We start from the raw sequence: 17,718 nt of genomic DNA on the forward strand, positions 1-17,718 counted from the left end.
CTTGTGGTATCTTTGACTTTGCTATTATGGTAATTTATTGGCCTCACAGAATCCATAGGAAGTGTTCCCTCCTCTTTACCTTTTGAAAGTGTTTGAGAAAAATCAGTGTTAATTCTCTTTATATGTTTGGTAGAATTCACTAGTAAAGCCATCTGGTTACCGATATTTCTTTTTTGGGAAATTTTTAAATTACTGATTTAATACCTTTACTTGCTATAGGTCTGTTCAGATTTTCTATTTCTTCTTGAATTAGTTTTGGTGATTTGTGTGTTTCTAGGAATTTATTAATTTATCTAGGTTATCTAATTTGCTGCCATATAATTGCTCATAGCATTCTCTTATCATTCTTTTTATTTCTGCAAGATCAGTAGTAATATCTCCAATTTCACTTCTGATTTTAGTTATTTGTATCTTCTCTCTTTTTTCTTTCTCAGTTTAGCTAAAATCTGACAATTTTGTGGCTATGTCCAAAGAACCAACTTGTGATTTCATTGATTCTATTGTCTTACTATATAATTTTTTTTTGTCTCTACTCTAATCTTTATTATTTTATTTATTCTACCTTTGGGTTTAGTTTGTTCTTCCTTTTTCTAAAGAAGATGTGCTTCTTAGGTTGTAAAGTTAGGTTATCAATTTGAGATCTTTACTCTTTTTTAAAACATTTAAATTCAGGGTTTGTTTTATAGGTAAACTTGTGCAGGTTTGTTATATAGGTAAGCCTGTGTCATGGGGGTCTGTTGTACAGATTATTTTATCACCCAGGTATTAAGCCTAGTACTTATTAGTTGTTTTTCCTGATGCTCTTCCTTCTCCCAGCCTCCATCTTCTAATAGGCCCAGTGTGTCTTATAGGCCCCTCTATGTGTCCATGTGTTCTCATAATTTAGCTTCCACTTATAAATGAGAACATGTGGTATTTGGTTTTCTGTTTCTGCATTTGTTTCCTGAGGAAATGGGCTCAGGCTCCATTCATATTCTTGCAAAAGATATGATCTTGTTCTCTTTTATGGCTAAATAGTATTCCATGGTGTATATGTACCACATTTTCTTTATCCAGTCTACCACTGATGGGCATTTAAGGTGATTCCATGTCTTTGCTGTCGTGAATAGTGCTGCAATCAACATATGTGTGCATGTATTTTTAAGATAGAACAATTTATATTCCTTTAGGTATATACCCAATAATGGGATTGCTGGGTTGAATGGAATTTCTCTTTTTAGGTCTTTGTGGAGTTGCCACACTGTGTTCCACAATGGTTGAGCTAATTTACACTACCACTAAATGTGCATAAGCATTCCTTTTTCTCCACAACCTCACCAGCATGTTATTTTTTTGGACTTTTTAATAGTGCCATTCTGACTGCTGTGAGATGGTATTTCATTGTGGTTTTAATCTGCATTTCTCCAATGATCACTGATGTTGGGCTTTTTTTCATATGATTGTTGCTGCATATAAGTCTTCTTTTGAAAAGTGTCTGTTCATGTCCTTTGCCCACTTTTTAATGGGGTTGATTTTTCTTGTAAATTTGTTTAAGTTCCTTTTAGACACTAGATGTTAGACCTTTGTCAGATGCATAGTTTGCAAACATTTTCTCCCATTCTGTAGTGTGTCTGTTCACTCTGTTGATAATTTCTTTTGCTGTGCAGAAGCTCTTTAGTTTAATTAGATCCCATTTGTCAATTTTTGCTTTGCTGTGATTGCTTTTGGTGTCTTTGTCATGAAATCTTTGCTCATTCCTATGTCCAGAATAATATTGCCTAGGTTGTCTTCCAGGGTTTTAATAGTTTTGGGTTTTACATTTAATTCTTTAATCTATCTTGAGTTAATTTTTGTATATGGTCTAAGGAAGGGGTCCAGTTTCAATTTTCTGCCTATGGCTAGCCAGTTATCCCAGCACCATTTATTGAATAGGGAGTCCTTTCCCCATTGCTTCTTTTTGTCAGATTTGTAGAAGATCAGATAGTTCTAAGTGTGCAGCCTTATTTCTGGGTCCTCTATTCTTTTTTAATGTAGGTATTTATTGCTATACATTTATCTTTGATAACTGCTTTTGCTGCCTGTCATATGTTTTGGTATGTTGTGTTTTGTTTTCATTTATCTCTAAGTAGTCACAATTTCCCTTGTGATTTCTTCTTTGACCATTGGTTGCTTAAGAATGTGTTGTTTAATTTCCACGTATTTGTAAATTTTCTAATTTTCTTTCTGTTATTGGTTTCCAGCCTTATTCCACTGTGGTTAGAGAAGCTACCCTGTATAATTTCAACATTTAAAAAATTTATTGAGACTCATTTTGTGACAAGTCTTATATGGTCTATCTTAGAAACTGTTCCACGTGCACTTGAGAAAAATGTATATTCTGCTATTATTGAGTGCAGAGTTCTATATATGTCTAGTTATTAGGTCTACTGGGCTTATAGTGCTGTTCAAGTTCTCTATTCCTTATTGACCTTCTATTCATTATAGAAAGTGGAGTATTGAAGCTTCCAACTATTATTATATAATTGTCTATTTCTGGTCAGGCACAGTGACTCACGCCTGTAATCCCAGCACTTTGGGAGGCCAAGGGTGGATCACCTGAGGTCAGGAGTTCAAGACCACCCTGGGCAACATGGTGAAACCCCGTCTCTACTAAAAATACAAAAATTAGCCAGGTGTGGTGGTGCACGCCTGTAATCTCAACTATTTGGGAGGTGAGGCATAAGAATCACTTGAACCAGTTGCAGTGAGCTGAGATCATGCCACTGCATTCCAGCCTGGATGACTACATCTCAAAAACAAAAACAAAAACAAAGCACGAAAACAAGAATTGTCTATTTCTCTCTTTTATTCTGTCACTTTTCATTCATATCTTTTGGGGCTCTATTGTTTAGTGTATAATATTCATAATTGTTATATATTCCAGAAGAATTGACCCTTTCATTAATATATCATGTAATTTATCTCTTGTAACAGTTTTTTACTTAAGGTCTATTTTGTCTGGTATTAGTATAGACACTTTAGCTCTTTTTTGGCTGTTATTTATATCTTTTCCATCCTTTATTTCTTTGGACCTAAAGGGAGCCTCTTTAGACAGCATATAGTTGGATAATAATTTTTTAAAAATTGATTTTGCCAATCTCTGCCTTTTGATATTAGAATTTAATCCACTTCCATTAAAGTAATTGTTGATAAGAAAGGACTTACTCTTCTATTTGCTATTTGTTTATTGTATGTCTTATACTTTTTTTGTTTCTCATTTTCTCCATTACTGCCCTTTTTGTGTTTAGTTGATTTTTTCATAGTCAATTACTTTGGTTCCCTTTTTATTTCCTTCTGTATATATTTTTTAGATACTTTCTTTTTGGCTACTATGGAGATTACAATTAATAGTGATTACATTTATAGTAATCTAGTTTGAATTGATAATAACTTGGTTTTGAGAGCATACAAAACTCTGTTCCTATACTGCTCCATCCGCTCCTTTATCTTGTTATTGTCATATGTTACATCTTTATATATTGTGCACTGTTAACACAGAATTATAATCGTTTTATATAGTTGTCTTTTAACTCATGTGGGAAAGGAAAAGAAGGAATACAAACCAAAATAATATAATACTGGCTTGTATATTTACCTTTGTAGTTACCTTTCCTGGAGTTCTTTATTTCTCATATTACTTCAAGTAACTGCCAAATGTCCTTTCACTTCAGTATGTAGGGTTCTCTGACTTGTACTATATTTCTTTATTTTAACTTAATTTTATTTTAGAGACGATCTCACTCTGTTGCCTAGGTTTGAATGGAGTGGTGTAGTCAGAACTCACTGCAGCTTTGAACTCCTGAGCTCAAGTGATTCTCTCACCTCAGCCTCCCAAGTAGCTGAGACTACAGATACATGCCACCACACCTTGCTAACTTTATTTTTTATAGAGATGGGCTCTTGCTGTGTTTTCCAGGCTAGTCTTGAACTCCTGGGCTTAAGCAGTGCTCCTGCCTCATTCCCCTAAAGTGCTGGGATTATAGGCAATGAGCCACCACATCCAGCCACTTGTAGTGCATTTCTTGTAGGACAGGTCTATTAGTAACTAACTCCCTCAGCCTCTATTTATCTGTGAATTTCTTCATTTCTCCTTCATTTGTGAAGCATAGTTCTGCCAGATACAGAATTCTTGGTTGACAGTTTTTTTACTTTCAACAAATAAAATTTTCATCTGGCCTCCATGGTTTCTGATGAGAAAGCTGCTGCTAATCTTATGGAATCTCATGACTATGTTGTTTTCAAGACTTTCTTCATCCTTGGTTTTGACAATTTGATTATAATGTATCTTGGTTTGGACCTTTTTGTGTTTATCCTTCTTGGATTGCATTGAGCTTTTTGAATGTGGACAGCCATGCATTTGATCAAATGTGGAAAGTTTTCAGCCATATATTCTCTCTTACTTTCTTATTTCTCCTTCTGGGATTCCCATTATATATATATTGTGGTATGCTAGATGGTGTCGCACAAGTCTCATAGGCTCTGTTCATTCTTTGTCATCCTTTTTTCTTTCTGCTCCTCATACTGGATAATTAATTAAATGGAGTGATCATCAAGTTTGTTGACTATTTCTTCTGCCTGCTCAAATCTTCTACTGAAACCTATTAGAAAATTTTTCATGTTTGTTATTGTGCTTTTCAACTCCAGAAATTTTGTCTAGTTTCTTTTTAAAATTTCTATTTGTTGGCCAGTCACAGTGGCTCATGTCTGTAATCCCAGCACTTTGGGAGGGTGAAGTGGGTGGATCACTTGAGGTCAGGAGTTCAAAACCAGATGGCCAACATGGTGAAACCCCATCTCTACTAAAAATACAAAAATTAGCTGGGCGTGGTAGTGGGCACCTGTAATTCCAGCTATTCAGGGGGCTGAGGCACGAGAATTACTTGAACCTGGGAGGCAGAGGTTGCAGTGAGCCAAGATTGTGCCACTGCACTCCAGCTTGGGTGACAGAGCAAGACTATGTCTCCAAAAAAATTCCATTTATTAATATTCTATATTTGTTTATACATTATTATCAGGGTTTCTTGTAGCTCTGAGCACATTTAAGACCGTTGAAAAGTGTGACATTGGCAAGATGGTGGAACAAAATGTCCCAGCACTTGTCTTCCCACAGAAACACCAAATGTAACAACCATCTATGAATAAAAATACCTTTATGAGAGCTCCAGGATCAAGGTGAGAGGTTATAGCATGCAAGTAGAAAAAAGATATGAGAAAATATTGAAAGGGTAAGAAAACAAGTTTCACTTTATAGAGTCACCCTTTACCCTACACAGCAACACAAAGAAAGAGATTCCTTTGGATCATGAGCTCTCTTGTGGGGGAAAAACAGAGCAACCCTGCCCTTGGACACTGGCATCAAGACTGTCCACCCACGCAGTGACAGTGGCACCAGGCCCACTGGTAGACCCAGGCACCAGGCTCACCCACACATGGTCTCAAGCAACAGGCTGTTTACATGGGCCCCACCAGCTGGCCCACCCAGAATCTCTGGCTAACTGATTTGTGAAAAGCTTTTTCTGCAAAAGTCAGTCTGTAAAGACTGAAAGAGGTGGCTGCTTCTTCAAATATCCAGACACTAATACAAGCTACAAGGATTATGAAGAAAAAAGACACCATCCAAGGAGCAAATAAAGCTCCAATAAGTGATTCAAAAGAATTGGAGACCTACAAATTGCCTGACAAATAATTCAAAGTAACATCTTAAAGAAGCTCAAAGAGCTATAAAAGAACACAGATAAACAACTACACAAAATTAGGGGAAAATAATTCATGAGCAAAATGAGATATTCAACAAACAGAAACCATAAAAAAGAACCAAGGAGAAATTTTGGAGGTGAAAAGAATACAATAATGGAACTGAAAAATTCAATAGAGAGCTCGAACACCATACTTAGTCAAACAGAAGAGAGAATCAGTGAACTCAAAGATAGGTTATTTGAAATTATATGGTCAGAGGAACAAAAATGAAAAAAAGAATTAAAAAGTATAAAGAAAGACTACAGGACTCATGGGATACCATCAAGCAAACCAATGTATGCATTATGTTATTTACAGAAGAAGAAAAGAAAGGGAAAAGGAAAGAAAGCTTATTTAAATTAATAATGCCTGAAAACATCTCAAATCTAGGGAAGGAAATGGACATCTGGATTCATGAGCCCCAAAAGGATCACGAAGATATCTAACCTAAAAAGGTCTAGACTGAGACACGTTATAATCAAATTGTCAAATGTCAAAGACAAAAAGACAATTTTGAAAGAGAAAAGCAACTTGTCATACACACACAAAAAAACAAAAAACCCTATAAAACTATCAGTGGATTTATTCTTCAAATTTCTTCTTCTTCAGAAACTTTGCAGGCCAGGAAAGAGTGGGATGATATATTCAAAGTGTTGAAAGGAAGAAATAACCCCCAAACCACTGCCAACCAAGAATATTACACCCAGAAAAGCTACCCTCTAAAAATGAAAGAGAGATAAAGACTTTCCCCAATAAACCAAAACAGGAAATACATCACCTGCCTTCTAGAAATGATAAAAGGTTTTATTCAAGTAGAAATGAAAAGACAATAAACAGCAACATTAAAGCTGCAGGATACAAAATTAACATACAAAAATCATGGTGTTTCTATACACCAATAATGAACTGTCCTAGAAAGAAATTAAGAAAACCATCTCAGGCCAGGTACAGCAGCTCATGCCTATATCCCAATGCTTTGAGAGGCCCCACGGTGGGAAGATCCTTTGAGGCCAGGAGTTCGAGACCAGCCTGGGCAACATAGCAAGGTCCCATTGCCACAAAAAATAAAATTAGTTGGCATGGTAGTGCGCTCCTTTGGTCACAGTTACTTGGGAGGCTGGGGTAGGAGGGTCGCTTGAGCACAAGAAGCCAAGCCTGCAGTGGGCTATAATTTGCCATTGCATTCCCACCTGGGCAACAGTGCAAAACCCTGTCTTTAACAAAACAAAACAATCTAATTTTCTAATTTACAATAGCAGTTAAAAGAATAAAGTACTTAGAAATAAATTTAACCAACGAGGTGAAAAACTGGTACCCTGAAGACTGTGTAACACTGATGAAAGAAATTAAAGTAGACACAAATGGCAAGACAACTCACATTCCTTCACTGAAAGAATTAATATTGTTAAAATGTTTATGCTATCACAAATAATCTACAGATTCAATACAATCTCTACCAAAATTGCAAAGGCATTTTTTTTACAGAAATAGAAAAAATAATTCTAAAATTTATATGGAATTTCAAAAGACACTGAATAGCCAAAACAACTTTTTGAGCAAGAAGAACAAAGCCAGAGGCATCACACTTCCTGACTTTAAAAAATATCACAAAGCTGCAGTAATCAAAACAATATGGTACTCTCATAAAAACAGACATATAGATTCATGGAACCAAGTAGAAAGTTCAGAGATAAACCCATGCATAGATAGTCAACTGCTCTTCAACAAGGAAGCCAACAATGTACAATGGGTGAAGGACAGTCTTTTCAATAAATGGTAATGGGAAAACTGGAAATCCACATGCAAAAAATGAAATTGGACCCCTATATTATCCCATACACAAAAATCAACTCAAAATGGACTAAAGACTTACACATACACCTGAAATCATAAAACTTTTAGAATAAAACATAAAGGATAAGCTTCTTGACATTAATCTTGGCAATAATTTCTTGACTATGACGACAAAAGCACAGGCAACAAATGCAAAAATAGACAAGCGGGACTACATCAAGCTAAAAACCTTCTGTACAGCAAAGGTTACATTTAACAAAATGAAAAGACAACATATAGAATGGAAGAAAATATTTGCAAACTATACATCTGGTAAGAGGTTAATATCTATCTAAAATACATAGGGAATTCCTACAACAAAAAACCAAATAGTCTACTTTAAAAAGTGGACAAAGGAGCTGAATAGACATTTCTTCAAATAAGATATGTAAATGGTCAACAGGTACTTCAAAAGGTGTTTAATATCACTAACCCCATTAGGGAAATGAAAATCAAAATCACACACCAGTTAGAATGGTTATTGTCAAAATAGCTAAAGGTAACAAATGTAGCTGAGGATATGGAGAAAGGGAAATTCTTCTACAGTTGTGGAAGAATTGATAAAGAAAATATGGTATATACATGCAATGAAACATTATTTCGCCTTAAAAAAGAAGGAAACCCTGTCATTTGTGACAATATGGATGAACCTAGAGGACATTAATCTAAGTGAAACAAGGCAGGGACAGGAGGATAGATACCACATAATACCACTTACATCAGGAATCTAAGATAGTCAAACTCATGGAACCAGAGAGTGGGATGGTGGTTGCCAAGGACTGGGTGAGGGGGAAACAGGGAAGTACTAGTCAAAGGTATAAATTTTCAGTTATGCAAGATGTATAATTCTTAGAGATCTACACTACAGAATAGTGCCTATTGTTCATAATACTGTATTGTATACTTAAAAATTTGCTAAGAGCATAATTTCTTTTATGTTAAGAGTTGTTATATGTACACCCAAAATAATAAGTAAAGAGGGTGACAGGAAACTTTTGGAAGTGGTGAATATGTTTATGGCATATGTTGTGATATTTTCACAGACATATATTAATCTCCAAACTCAAACTCATCAAGTTATGTACACTAAATATGTATAGTTTATTATATGTCAGTCATAACTCAATAAAGCGTTTTTCTTTTTTTAAAGACCATTAAGTCTTTGTTTAGTGAGTCCAAAGTTTGTGCTTCTTCTGGAACAGATTATATTCATTTCTTCTGTAAATGGGCCATACTTTCTCGTATTTTGCATGCGTCATAATTTTTAGTTGGAAACTGGACATTTTGACTCTTATAGTAACTCTTGAAATCAGACTCTTCCTTCTACTTGGGGTTTGTTTTGGTTGCTTGGTGTTTGTTTGATTACTTCTAAACTATTTTTGGTAAGTCTATTCTTTATCACATGTGGTCTTTAAAGTCTGTTCCTTTGACTTATATTCGGTTAGTATTTAGACAGAGATTTCCTTCAATGCAAGAGGAGAGAGAGAGACAGAGAGAGAGAAGAAAAAAAAAACCCAGAAAAACAAATCAAAATCTCAAAATCTCTCCCAGTCTTTGCAGATTGTTTCTGTCCTGGGCACTTATCCAGGCCATGTACAACTCTACATTAGCTTTCACTTCATACTTGGACTGAACCTAGACATCCACCAGAGGTGCAGGCTCAGAGTCTTCTGAGGTTTTTCTGAGCGTGCATCCTGCCCTGAGCATGTATGTGGCTTCCTAAACTCTCCCAATTACACACAGGCACTTTTGAATGCCCTAATTTTCCATAAGATCTTAGCTTTTCCCCATGCTTTGGTGCTCTCTTGTGTACCTCCACTGTAATCCTTTGCCCCAGACAGCTGAGATTGCTCATTAATCTTACAGTGCCTGTCCTTTGCAATACTAATGCTTTTCTGCTCTGAGTTCTGAGTTAGATGAAACCAAGACAAGTGCCTGGGGTCTGTCCTTCAGGTAGGCTTTAGGATAGAAAAGACAAACACATTATTTTTGAATAAGGTCTTCTGTGTTCTTTCTAGTGCTAGGGAACAGGGTCCCTCCCTGAGTGAGAAACATAGATAGCTACCCTTCAAGACCACTGCCAAATCAGGGAGTGTACGGGGTAAGGACACAAAGGACACATGCACAAAATGCCACAAAGCTTTCCTACCATTTTTAGTTGCCTGTTCCTTCATTCAACATTTGCTTGGGTGCTATAAACCTTTGACTGTTTTCCACAGTTCTAAATAAAGTTGGTTCTGACAGCTTCTCTTTGGTTTTTGTGGAAGTGGATTTTTGGTTTTTGGTTTTGGTGGATCTGCCTACCTTGCCATTTCCACTGCCATCACTTGCACTGTATACCCTCCTGTGTGCCCCCTTCGTTTCCAGGATGTTGTCATTCTGCTTAACATTACCCCAGTTCTTTCTCTCTAAAATGCCACCCGTATATGCCTGAGTTTTTAACAAAATTTTAGGGTAAAATAAAATTTAGGGTATCAGTTGGTGATTATGTCACAGGACAATTACAGTAAGTAATCATATTGACTGAAACATTTGGCTTCTGTTTTTTTTTTGTTTTGTTTTTTGTTTTGACAGGATCTTGCTGTGTCACCCAGGCTGGAATATGGTGGCATGATCATAGCTCCCTGCAGCCTCAAACTCCTGGGCTCAAGCAATCCTCTTGCCTCAGCCTCCCAAAGTACTGGGATTACATGTGTGAACCCCCTCACCCAGCCAGTTTCCTTGTTGTTGAACATCCTTTGGTTATTCCTACCATCATAAGGCCCTATTCCTACCACCAGCAGCCACTCCCACTGTGCTACGGGTTTCTTTTTCATCTTTTCTGAATCCTCTAGTTTCCTCGTCTGAGGTTCAGTAAAACTGCTTTTCTTCTTTCACTATTCAGAGCAACTTAATTCTATCTCACTGCCATCTATCCCAGTCATTGACATCATCCACCTTAGCATCAGTCCATCAAGATGTTCTGATTAAAAAATAATAATAATAAGGAAGGGGATACTTTTTATCCCTTAGGCAGAAACTTACCCTCAGCTCTTAAAAATGTATCCCAGCTGCACATACTTCATTTCATTTTGAAAACTTAGATTTGTTTTAAAACTATATGAACACTAATTATATTGTCTTTAAGAGTAACAACTTAAAAATGGTTACTTCTTAGCAAGTAGAATTTAAAAATTCCACTTTCTTTCATAAACAAATATTTTAAGAAGTTCTGAAATTTTCATGAACTTGAGATTAACCCTTCTTAAATGCTGTTTCTTAAAGCACTGAAGGCAACTTTGTTTTTGGAAGACTGTTCAATAAAAGAAAGAGGCTATTTTCAGGAATAGAAAAGGGAGCTGAAATATTTCTTATTTTCAAAAAAGTAATTTTTCTAATTATAAAGTAATACACCTTTGTTTTAAATAAAAAAAGAATAAAAAAAGTTTGAATTCTAAAATTCAGAAATGTATAAAACAGAAAATAGAATCACCAGTAATCTTATTAGCCAATGATAGCAACTATTAACTATTTAATACATATACTATAAGATCTTTTAGTCATATATATAAGTAGGTATAAGTATGCATTTATATATGTATGCATATAAACACACACACACATACGTGTGTTTTCTTCAATAAAAATAAAATTGTAGTAAGGACTTTTTATTTAGATAAATTGTCATTTCAATGGCTACATAATAGTTCAATTTTGAATATACAATAATTTAACCAGTGTCTTATTAATAAGCATTTAGTTATTTCCATTTATTCTCTATTATAAACATTGCAATGATGATAGCAACTATTTTAGAAGTTACAAGAATCTTAGGCCGGGCGCGGTGGCTCAAGCCTGTAATCCCAGCACTTTGGGAGGCCGAGACGGGCGGATCACGAGGTCAGGAGATCGAGACCATCCTGGCGAACACGGTGAAACCCCGTCTCTACTAAAAAATACAAAAAACTAGCCGGGCGAGGTGGCGGGCGCCTGTAGTCCCAGCTACTCGGGAGGCTGAGGCAGGAGAATGGCGTAAACCCGGGAGGCGGAGCTTGCAGTGAGCCGAGATCGCGCCACTGCACTCCAGCCTGGGCGACAGAGCCAGACTCCGTCTCAAAAAAAAAAAAAAAAAAAAAAAAAGAATCTTAAAATGTGTTTTCTTAAGTAGTTTTCTTTAAATATTTTCTTCTACAAGCTGGCATTAAGACAAGATAGTTTTGGATTGCCACCAAAGTTGGCAATCATCAGTAAGTATCTAAAATGTTGTAAACATTTTTCACCTTAACACTCTAACTTCACACTCTAACTTCAATACAACATGTCATTTCAGTTTCGAGTTCCTTTGTAGCCCACAAACCCTTCATTCTGATCAAATGAATTCATTTATTTGGAGGGGCCTGGTGCGTTGCTGCCTTCCTATGGTAGCACTTGCTGCTTTTCCTGGCTAAAAAAGCTGGAAATCACTCCTTTTTCTCACCACTGATCACATGTAATACAGAATTAAAGGTTCAGCTCAAATCCTACTTGATCCATAATCTCTTCATAACCTCTCAGCATGAAGTGATTTGTCCTCTCATTAAAGTCCTTTACCACATATTTGTAACACTTTTGACAATTAAATGTATACTGTCTTGTAACTTGTACTTTTGTGTTTTCAGATGTTTCAAATTTGCTTACTATTTCCCCTTTCTATAACTATAGAGTGTACTAAAAGGTTACTGAAGGAAGAGATCAGTCTCACTGTCTTTCTCGTACTGTACCTTACACACAGGAGGAACTTGGTAAATATTTTTTATTTACTACAATTATAATAAATCACAGCCTGTATTAGTAAAACTCTTGCTCAGTGCAATGCCTCTGCATATATAAGCATATAAAAAGAGCTATTTTTTAAAAAAACTATTTTATCAAGATATTAACATAAAACATTTGCTGCTGACTATAGAGTGGCATGGTTGGTAACTGAACTATGTAATATTTAAGTCAAAATTATAAATTTAAGATTATTTTCTATATTTTTACAACCTTTAAACTATCAATTAAAATTGTTTGCATAAAGATTGAATTGCTTACCTTGCAAAAACTTAAGTGGAAGCACAGAAATAACAGAAAAACATGAAGAAGCTTCATGTTGGAGGTGTTCGGGGTCTTTGTCTCTGCTGAGAACTCTTTTCCACCCCAGGTATTCTTTTGAAATTTAATTTTTAACCTCTGAAAAAATATTTCAAAAGAACAAGCCTCCTAAAGAACTCTGTACTTTTGAACTCCAAAAGAATTTGGCTGAAATCCAGAGAGATTTACCGTAACTGAAACCAAAAAATGGCCTTCCCAGTAAAGAGCAGAGGGAGGTGACCAATAGGAACTTGTTTCCACTAGAAGAGACTGATTTCCTCCCACCCTGTTAATGAGCAATGACTCAATTCTCTATTCCAGGGAAGACAGAAATTATATTGGAAGCAATATATATATATATATTTTTTGTAAAATAAAAATAAAATTCTTTAAACTTAAGGTTGAAGACTAGGAGACAGTAAGAATAAAAGCAGACCATAGCAAAGGCTGCAAAATACATTTAAAACTCTAGAAACCAGCTTCTTTATCATGTATTTGTTGTGCTGTGATCAAATTTTATTTTTGGAGTATAAGAAATTTCAAAAACAGGTATTCTTGTGCCAGTACCAACTATCATGCAGGATTTATCTATTTATGAAATAAATCTGTGATAGCAGAAATGCTGACACAATTGGGTTCACCAGAAGCAGACTTGAGACAGTGAGCATGGGGTACAAGTGTTTGTTAGGGATCGATACCCGTACAAGCAAGGGAGGGGAAGCAGGGGTGAGCAGAGGGAGAAGTTGAACTGGAGTGAGTGTGACCTGTCACAGGGCCCCTGATTTCAGTATAAATGGTTGGGCCATTATATTCTGCCTTGCTCGGTCCCCTACTATATATTGCCCAAGAAGGGCATATACTTAGGTGAGATAGTTTTCTGTAGCTAAGGCAGACATGGAAGGATCTGACAGTTATGTGCTATCAGGAGGAGGTATCTTCTGACTACATTCTTTACAGCCAGGTAGCAAGACCTTCCTTGACAGGGGTTCTGGGAAACTCATCTCTGTGTCTTTCAGAGTACATACTTGCACCTTTTAGATCTATGTTCCATATATATCCAGGAGTGGCTCCTTAAAAATTTCAGTGGGCCTCTATTCTTGAGAGAAAACTTAGAAGAGGAAGTGAATGGGAAAAACTACAGCTCCCACCCTTGCAGTTGATCTTGGGGCTGTAGCTGATACTCACCCTTGGCCCCCTTCCTATCCATTTTAGATTCCCTTTACCCTGACCTCCCACCTTTGCTGGTCTCGGTGACTTACTGGATGACATGACCCACAATCTCCTTCACGAGCGGTCTAAGCCCCTGGTTACTTTTGTTTCTCAGGCAAAAGTTGCCATTTGTATCCCTACTGTCACAAGAGCAGGCTGGACATGGTGGCTCACTCCTATAATCCCAGCACTTTGGGAGGCCAAGGCAGGAGGATTGCTTGAGGCCAGGAGTTTGAGATGAGCCTGGGCAACACAGGGAGAGGTTGAGGCTGCAGTTAGCCATGATTGCACCACTGTACTCCAGCATGAGTGACAAAGAGAGAGCCTCTCTTAAAAAAGAAACAACAACAGCAGCAACAAAAAGAGGTACCCCAGTAGGTTATGTGGGTTCTACACATCTTCCTCCCTGCCCACGTTATAGTAATAGCAGCCCTACCTCCTCGGAATGATCATGGTCAATTACCCTTGTGGATTATGACTCTTTCTTTCTTGTTGGTCCCTAGACACAAAGAGCTCAGTGTACACCAGGCAACAGCTCTAGTTTATAATTCCATGGGATTCTTGCTTGCCCCTGGTGAAAGTATAGTCCTTTGGAGACCAAGACAATGAACCCTGCAGAGTCTACAATTGTGGAGACAAGATGCACAAAGTTCCCAATTGGTTAATGGGGGTGATGGTAAGTGTGGTCATTCTTGCCTTTATTCCTTGGTTCCCAGGCCCACATATTCTTCCTATTGGGAATACAAGGCTATATGAAAGTCTTTGATTGAATGTATATACTGCTTCCTGGAGGATAGCACCCCATTCTCACAAAGTTTTGCATTTAACTGGCACCTCAGCTCTGCCCTCAGCAGCCCATTCCAACATTCTGTAAGTCCACCAGCTTCTGAGTGGTGTGGTATGTGATATGACCAGGGGATTGCATGATCACAGGCCCACTCCTGGGCCTGCTTTGCTGTAAAGTGGGTAGCCTTGTCTGGCAGGATGTGATCTTTGGTAGATAATTAAGCACTCTATAATTCTCTGGATTATAGTGCTAACAGAGGCCCTGCAGGCAAGAAAGGCACACTCATACCTCAAATATATGTCTATTCCTGTAAGAATAGACCACTGACCCTTCAAAAAGTGAAAGAATCAGATGTAGTTAACTTGCTACTAAGTGACTAGTTGGTCTCCTTGATGAATTGTGCCATCTTGTGGGGACAGTATTAGTGTCAGCTGCTGTCAGGTTGGGCATTTGTTAATGATGTGAGCTAGATAAGCCTCGGGGTCCATACTATTGGTGTCATGGGTAGCCTCTATCTCTGCTACCATGGGCACTTCATTCTTGTGCCCATTGTGCCAGCACTGGGGTGGCTGATAACTGAGACTCAGTCATTTTGGCTCAATAATTTTGTTGGGACAAATTGGCTGAGCCATTTTGTTGGTTATTTAGTGCCTTTTCTCGGTAGATGCTTTCTGGTAGGCATGAACATGTAATACAAAGATTTTTATACTTCATGCCCACTCCTGTATGTACATGCATCCATTCTAGATTCCCTTCACTCTGACCTCCCACCTCTGCTGATGTCAGTGACGTACCTGATGACATGACCCACAGTCTCTTTCAGGAGTGGTCTGAACCCTTGGTTACTATTCACTTCTCAGGGTAAAGTTACTGTTTGTATCCCAGAACTTTTTGCTCTTGATCTTTGAATATTTTTCATTTCAGGAACAAAAGATGGTCAGGAAATCACTATTGCCTGTGATTCTACATAAAGTCTAGCCTCAGGCCACCTCCCTTTCCACACAAAGTGGATGACCAGGTGTACCACCTGCAGCTCTGCCCTTTGGGAGGACTTTCTCTCACCACTGTCTTTCAAAACCACTCCAAAGTGTGGCTGTAATGCAGCCTCTGTCTATTTTCAACTTGTACCTATATACCAAGCCAACCCATCTGTAAACAAAATGTGACCTTTTCTCTCCTCCTTCAGCTGGTCATACCAGATTCCCCAGGAAGCTATAGGTGTGAGATGAGGAAGCGGCATGAGTACAACTGTTTGGATGCTGGGGACAGGGGCAGTCTGGCCTACCTGCTACCTGTTTATGCACCTTGCTCATACCTCTGGTCCTGTTTGTGTTTGGCTCTGGATATCACACTTCTATCTTACAATACATTTTTGCTAGGCCTGCTTTGTGGGTCCATTTGGATCCAGAGAATAATAGGCAGTTCTGGCCATATGGTGATGTAGTGTCCTATGATTCATTATTCTGCATTTACCAGGAACCAGTAATATACAAATTGGTTTTCAAAAGACATACAATTCTCTGCTGCAGATGGCATGGCCTTGCTTCAGAACCCTGAGATCCTATATTGTGGTTCTCCCACACGATCTTCCTCAAACACCTCACAGCATTTTTCCCCCATCACTGAGACTTCTGATGCTATACAGTCTGTTGGACCACTGCAGAAACCTTTTCTGCTTTGGCAGCTAGAGCAGTATTCCCTAGTGCAGAATATTCGCTCCCAGCATCCAAAAAGTCTCATCAGGTTTTGTGCTTCCTTCTTTGTTAAAGAAAGTACAAGATACAAAAATTTGTCTTTTACATTAGAGGATGTTCCAGCAGGTTCCTGAACACTGGTTTCCTAAAAATTTTACTGATTTGCCAGGCTTTATTTCTTACTCTCTGGAGCACATGTGTCTTACCAAAGTATTTATCATGCTACTTCCTCATCTCCTCTGATCAAAGTAATGCTATCAATGGAAAAACAACCATGGTGACTTATGGAAAATCCAGATGATCCAGATCTCTGACTATTATATTATGTCAGAAGGTGGAAGATAAGGCCTGGGGAAAACTTTTAAGTGTATATGTTGCCTGTTCCATGTGAATGAGGACTGTTTCTGATCCTTTCTGATTAAAATGTCCCCTCTCTCTTGCTCCTACTCCAGCCACGTAATGTATGTGCTTTCCATTTGCCTTCTGCCATGATTGTAAGTTTCCTGAGGCCTCCCCAGAACCTGAGCAGATGCCAGCATCATGCTTTCTATACAGCCTGTGGAACCATGAACCAATTAAACCTCTTTTCTTTATAAATTATCTAGTCTCAGGTATTTCTTTATAGCAGTGCAAGAATGGACTAATACAGCAGTTAACAAAAAGAAAATGTAAAGTGCTCATGAGGACTGAAATTTTATTCAGTTTAAGTCTCTTTCCTCCTATGATCTCAATGAAAATAAATATAAAAATAAAAGTAATTCCACTGCACCATTGAAAAATGAAGAAGGATTCATTAATAGGACATAAACAGTGAGGAATTACTAGAATACATATAGTAGACAGGAAAAGATTAACTGCAAAACTTAAATGAGCTTAAGAAGTGTCAAATTCATATAGGTGACAACAAGGTATCCAAAATACAAAAGACCACAGAATAAATAGAAACAGTAGAATCTGAGAGAAGTGATGGACTAAATAATTAATAAATAAAGGGAAGAACATCTGAGCCAGTGGCCCACACAGGGGCAACTTGAGAATTTACTCCAGGCTAAAGCCTACAGTAAGGCTCTCTGTAGCACATGTTCTAACCCAGAACCCCTTGAGTGGACACTGAGGCAGAAGCAGAGAAGCATTCTAGACGACACCAGCCTCCATCAAGTTGAGGGAGACTCTGCACTTAAGAGGCAAGCCATAGGCAAACCCCTGAGGCCTCGTATCCCACCCTTCTCCTGCAGTCATTGAAGGCAGACTTCTACAATCAGAATCTACAAAAACAGAAGTACAGCACAATAAAAAGAAAAAGACCAACCTCACTTATGAATATAGACGCAAAAATTCTAAACAAAATAT

General features: G+C 37.6%; 1 protein-coding gene across 24 annotated transcripts in view; it reads right to left on the reverse strand.

Moving 5' to 3' along the window:
* Positions 1-17,718, reverse strand: part of CFI (complement factor I) — a 71,880-nt gene that overhangs the window by 46,277 nt on the left and 7,885 nt on the right. For 15 of the 24 annotated variants that reach the window (XR_012435015.1, XR_012435011.1, XR_012435014.1 and 12 more), the window contains exon 1: positions 12,640-12,724. The exons of the other annotated variants lie outside the window; for them this stretch is intronic. Coding sequence is in view for 4 of the 15 variants with exons in the window: in XM_045392751.2 (XP_045248686.2) it covers positions 12,640-12,696 (57 nt within the window). In the remaining 11 variants the exon portion in view is untranslated. Of the gene's footprint in view, positions 1-12,639; positions 12,725-17,718 lie in introns of those variants that run through there. 24 annotated transcript variants of the gene reach the window in all.

The sequence above is a fragment of the Macaca fascicularis genome, chromosome 5 (genome assembly GCF_037993035.2).
Source record: "Macaca fascicularis isolate 582-1 chromosome 5, T2T-MFA8v1.1".
NCBI classification, from domain to species: domain Eukaryota; kingdom Metazoa; phylum Chordata; class Mammalia; order Primates; family Cercopithecidae; genus Macaca; species Macaca fascicularis.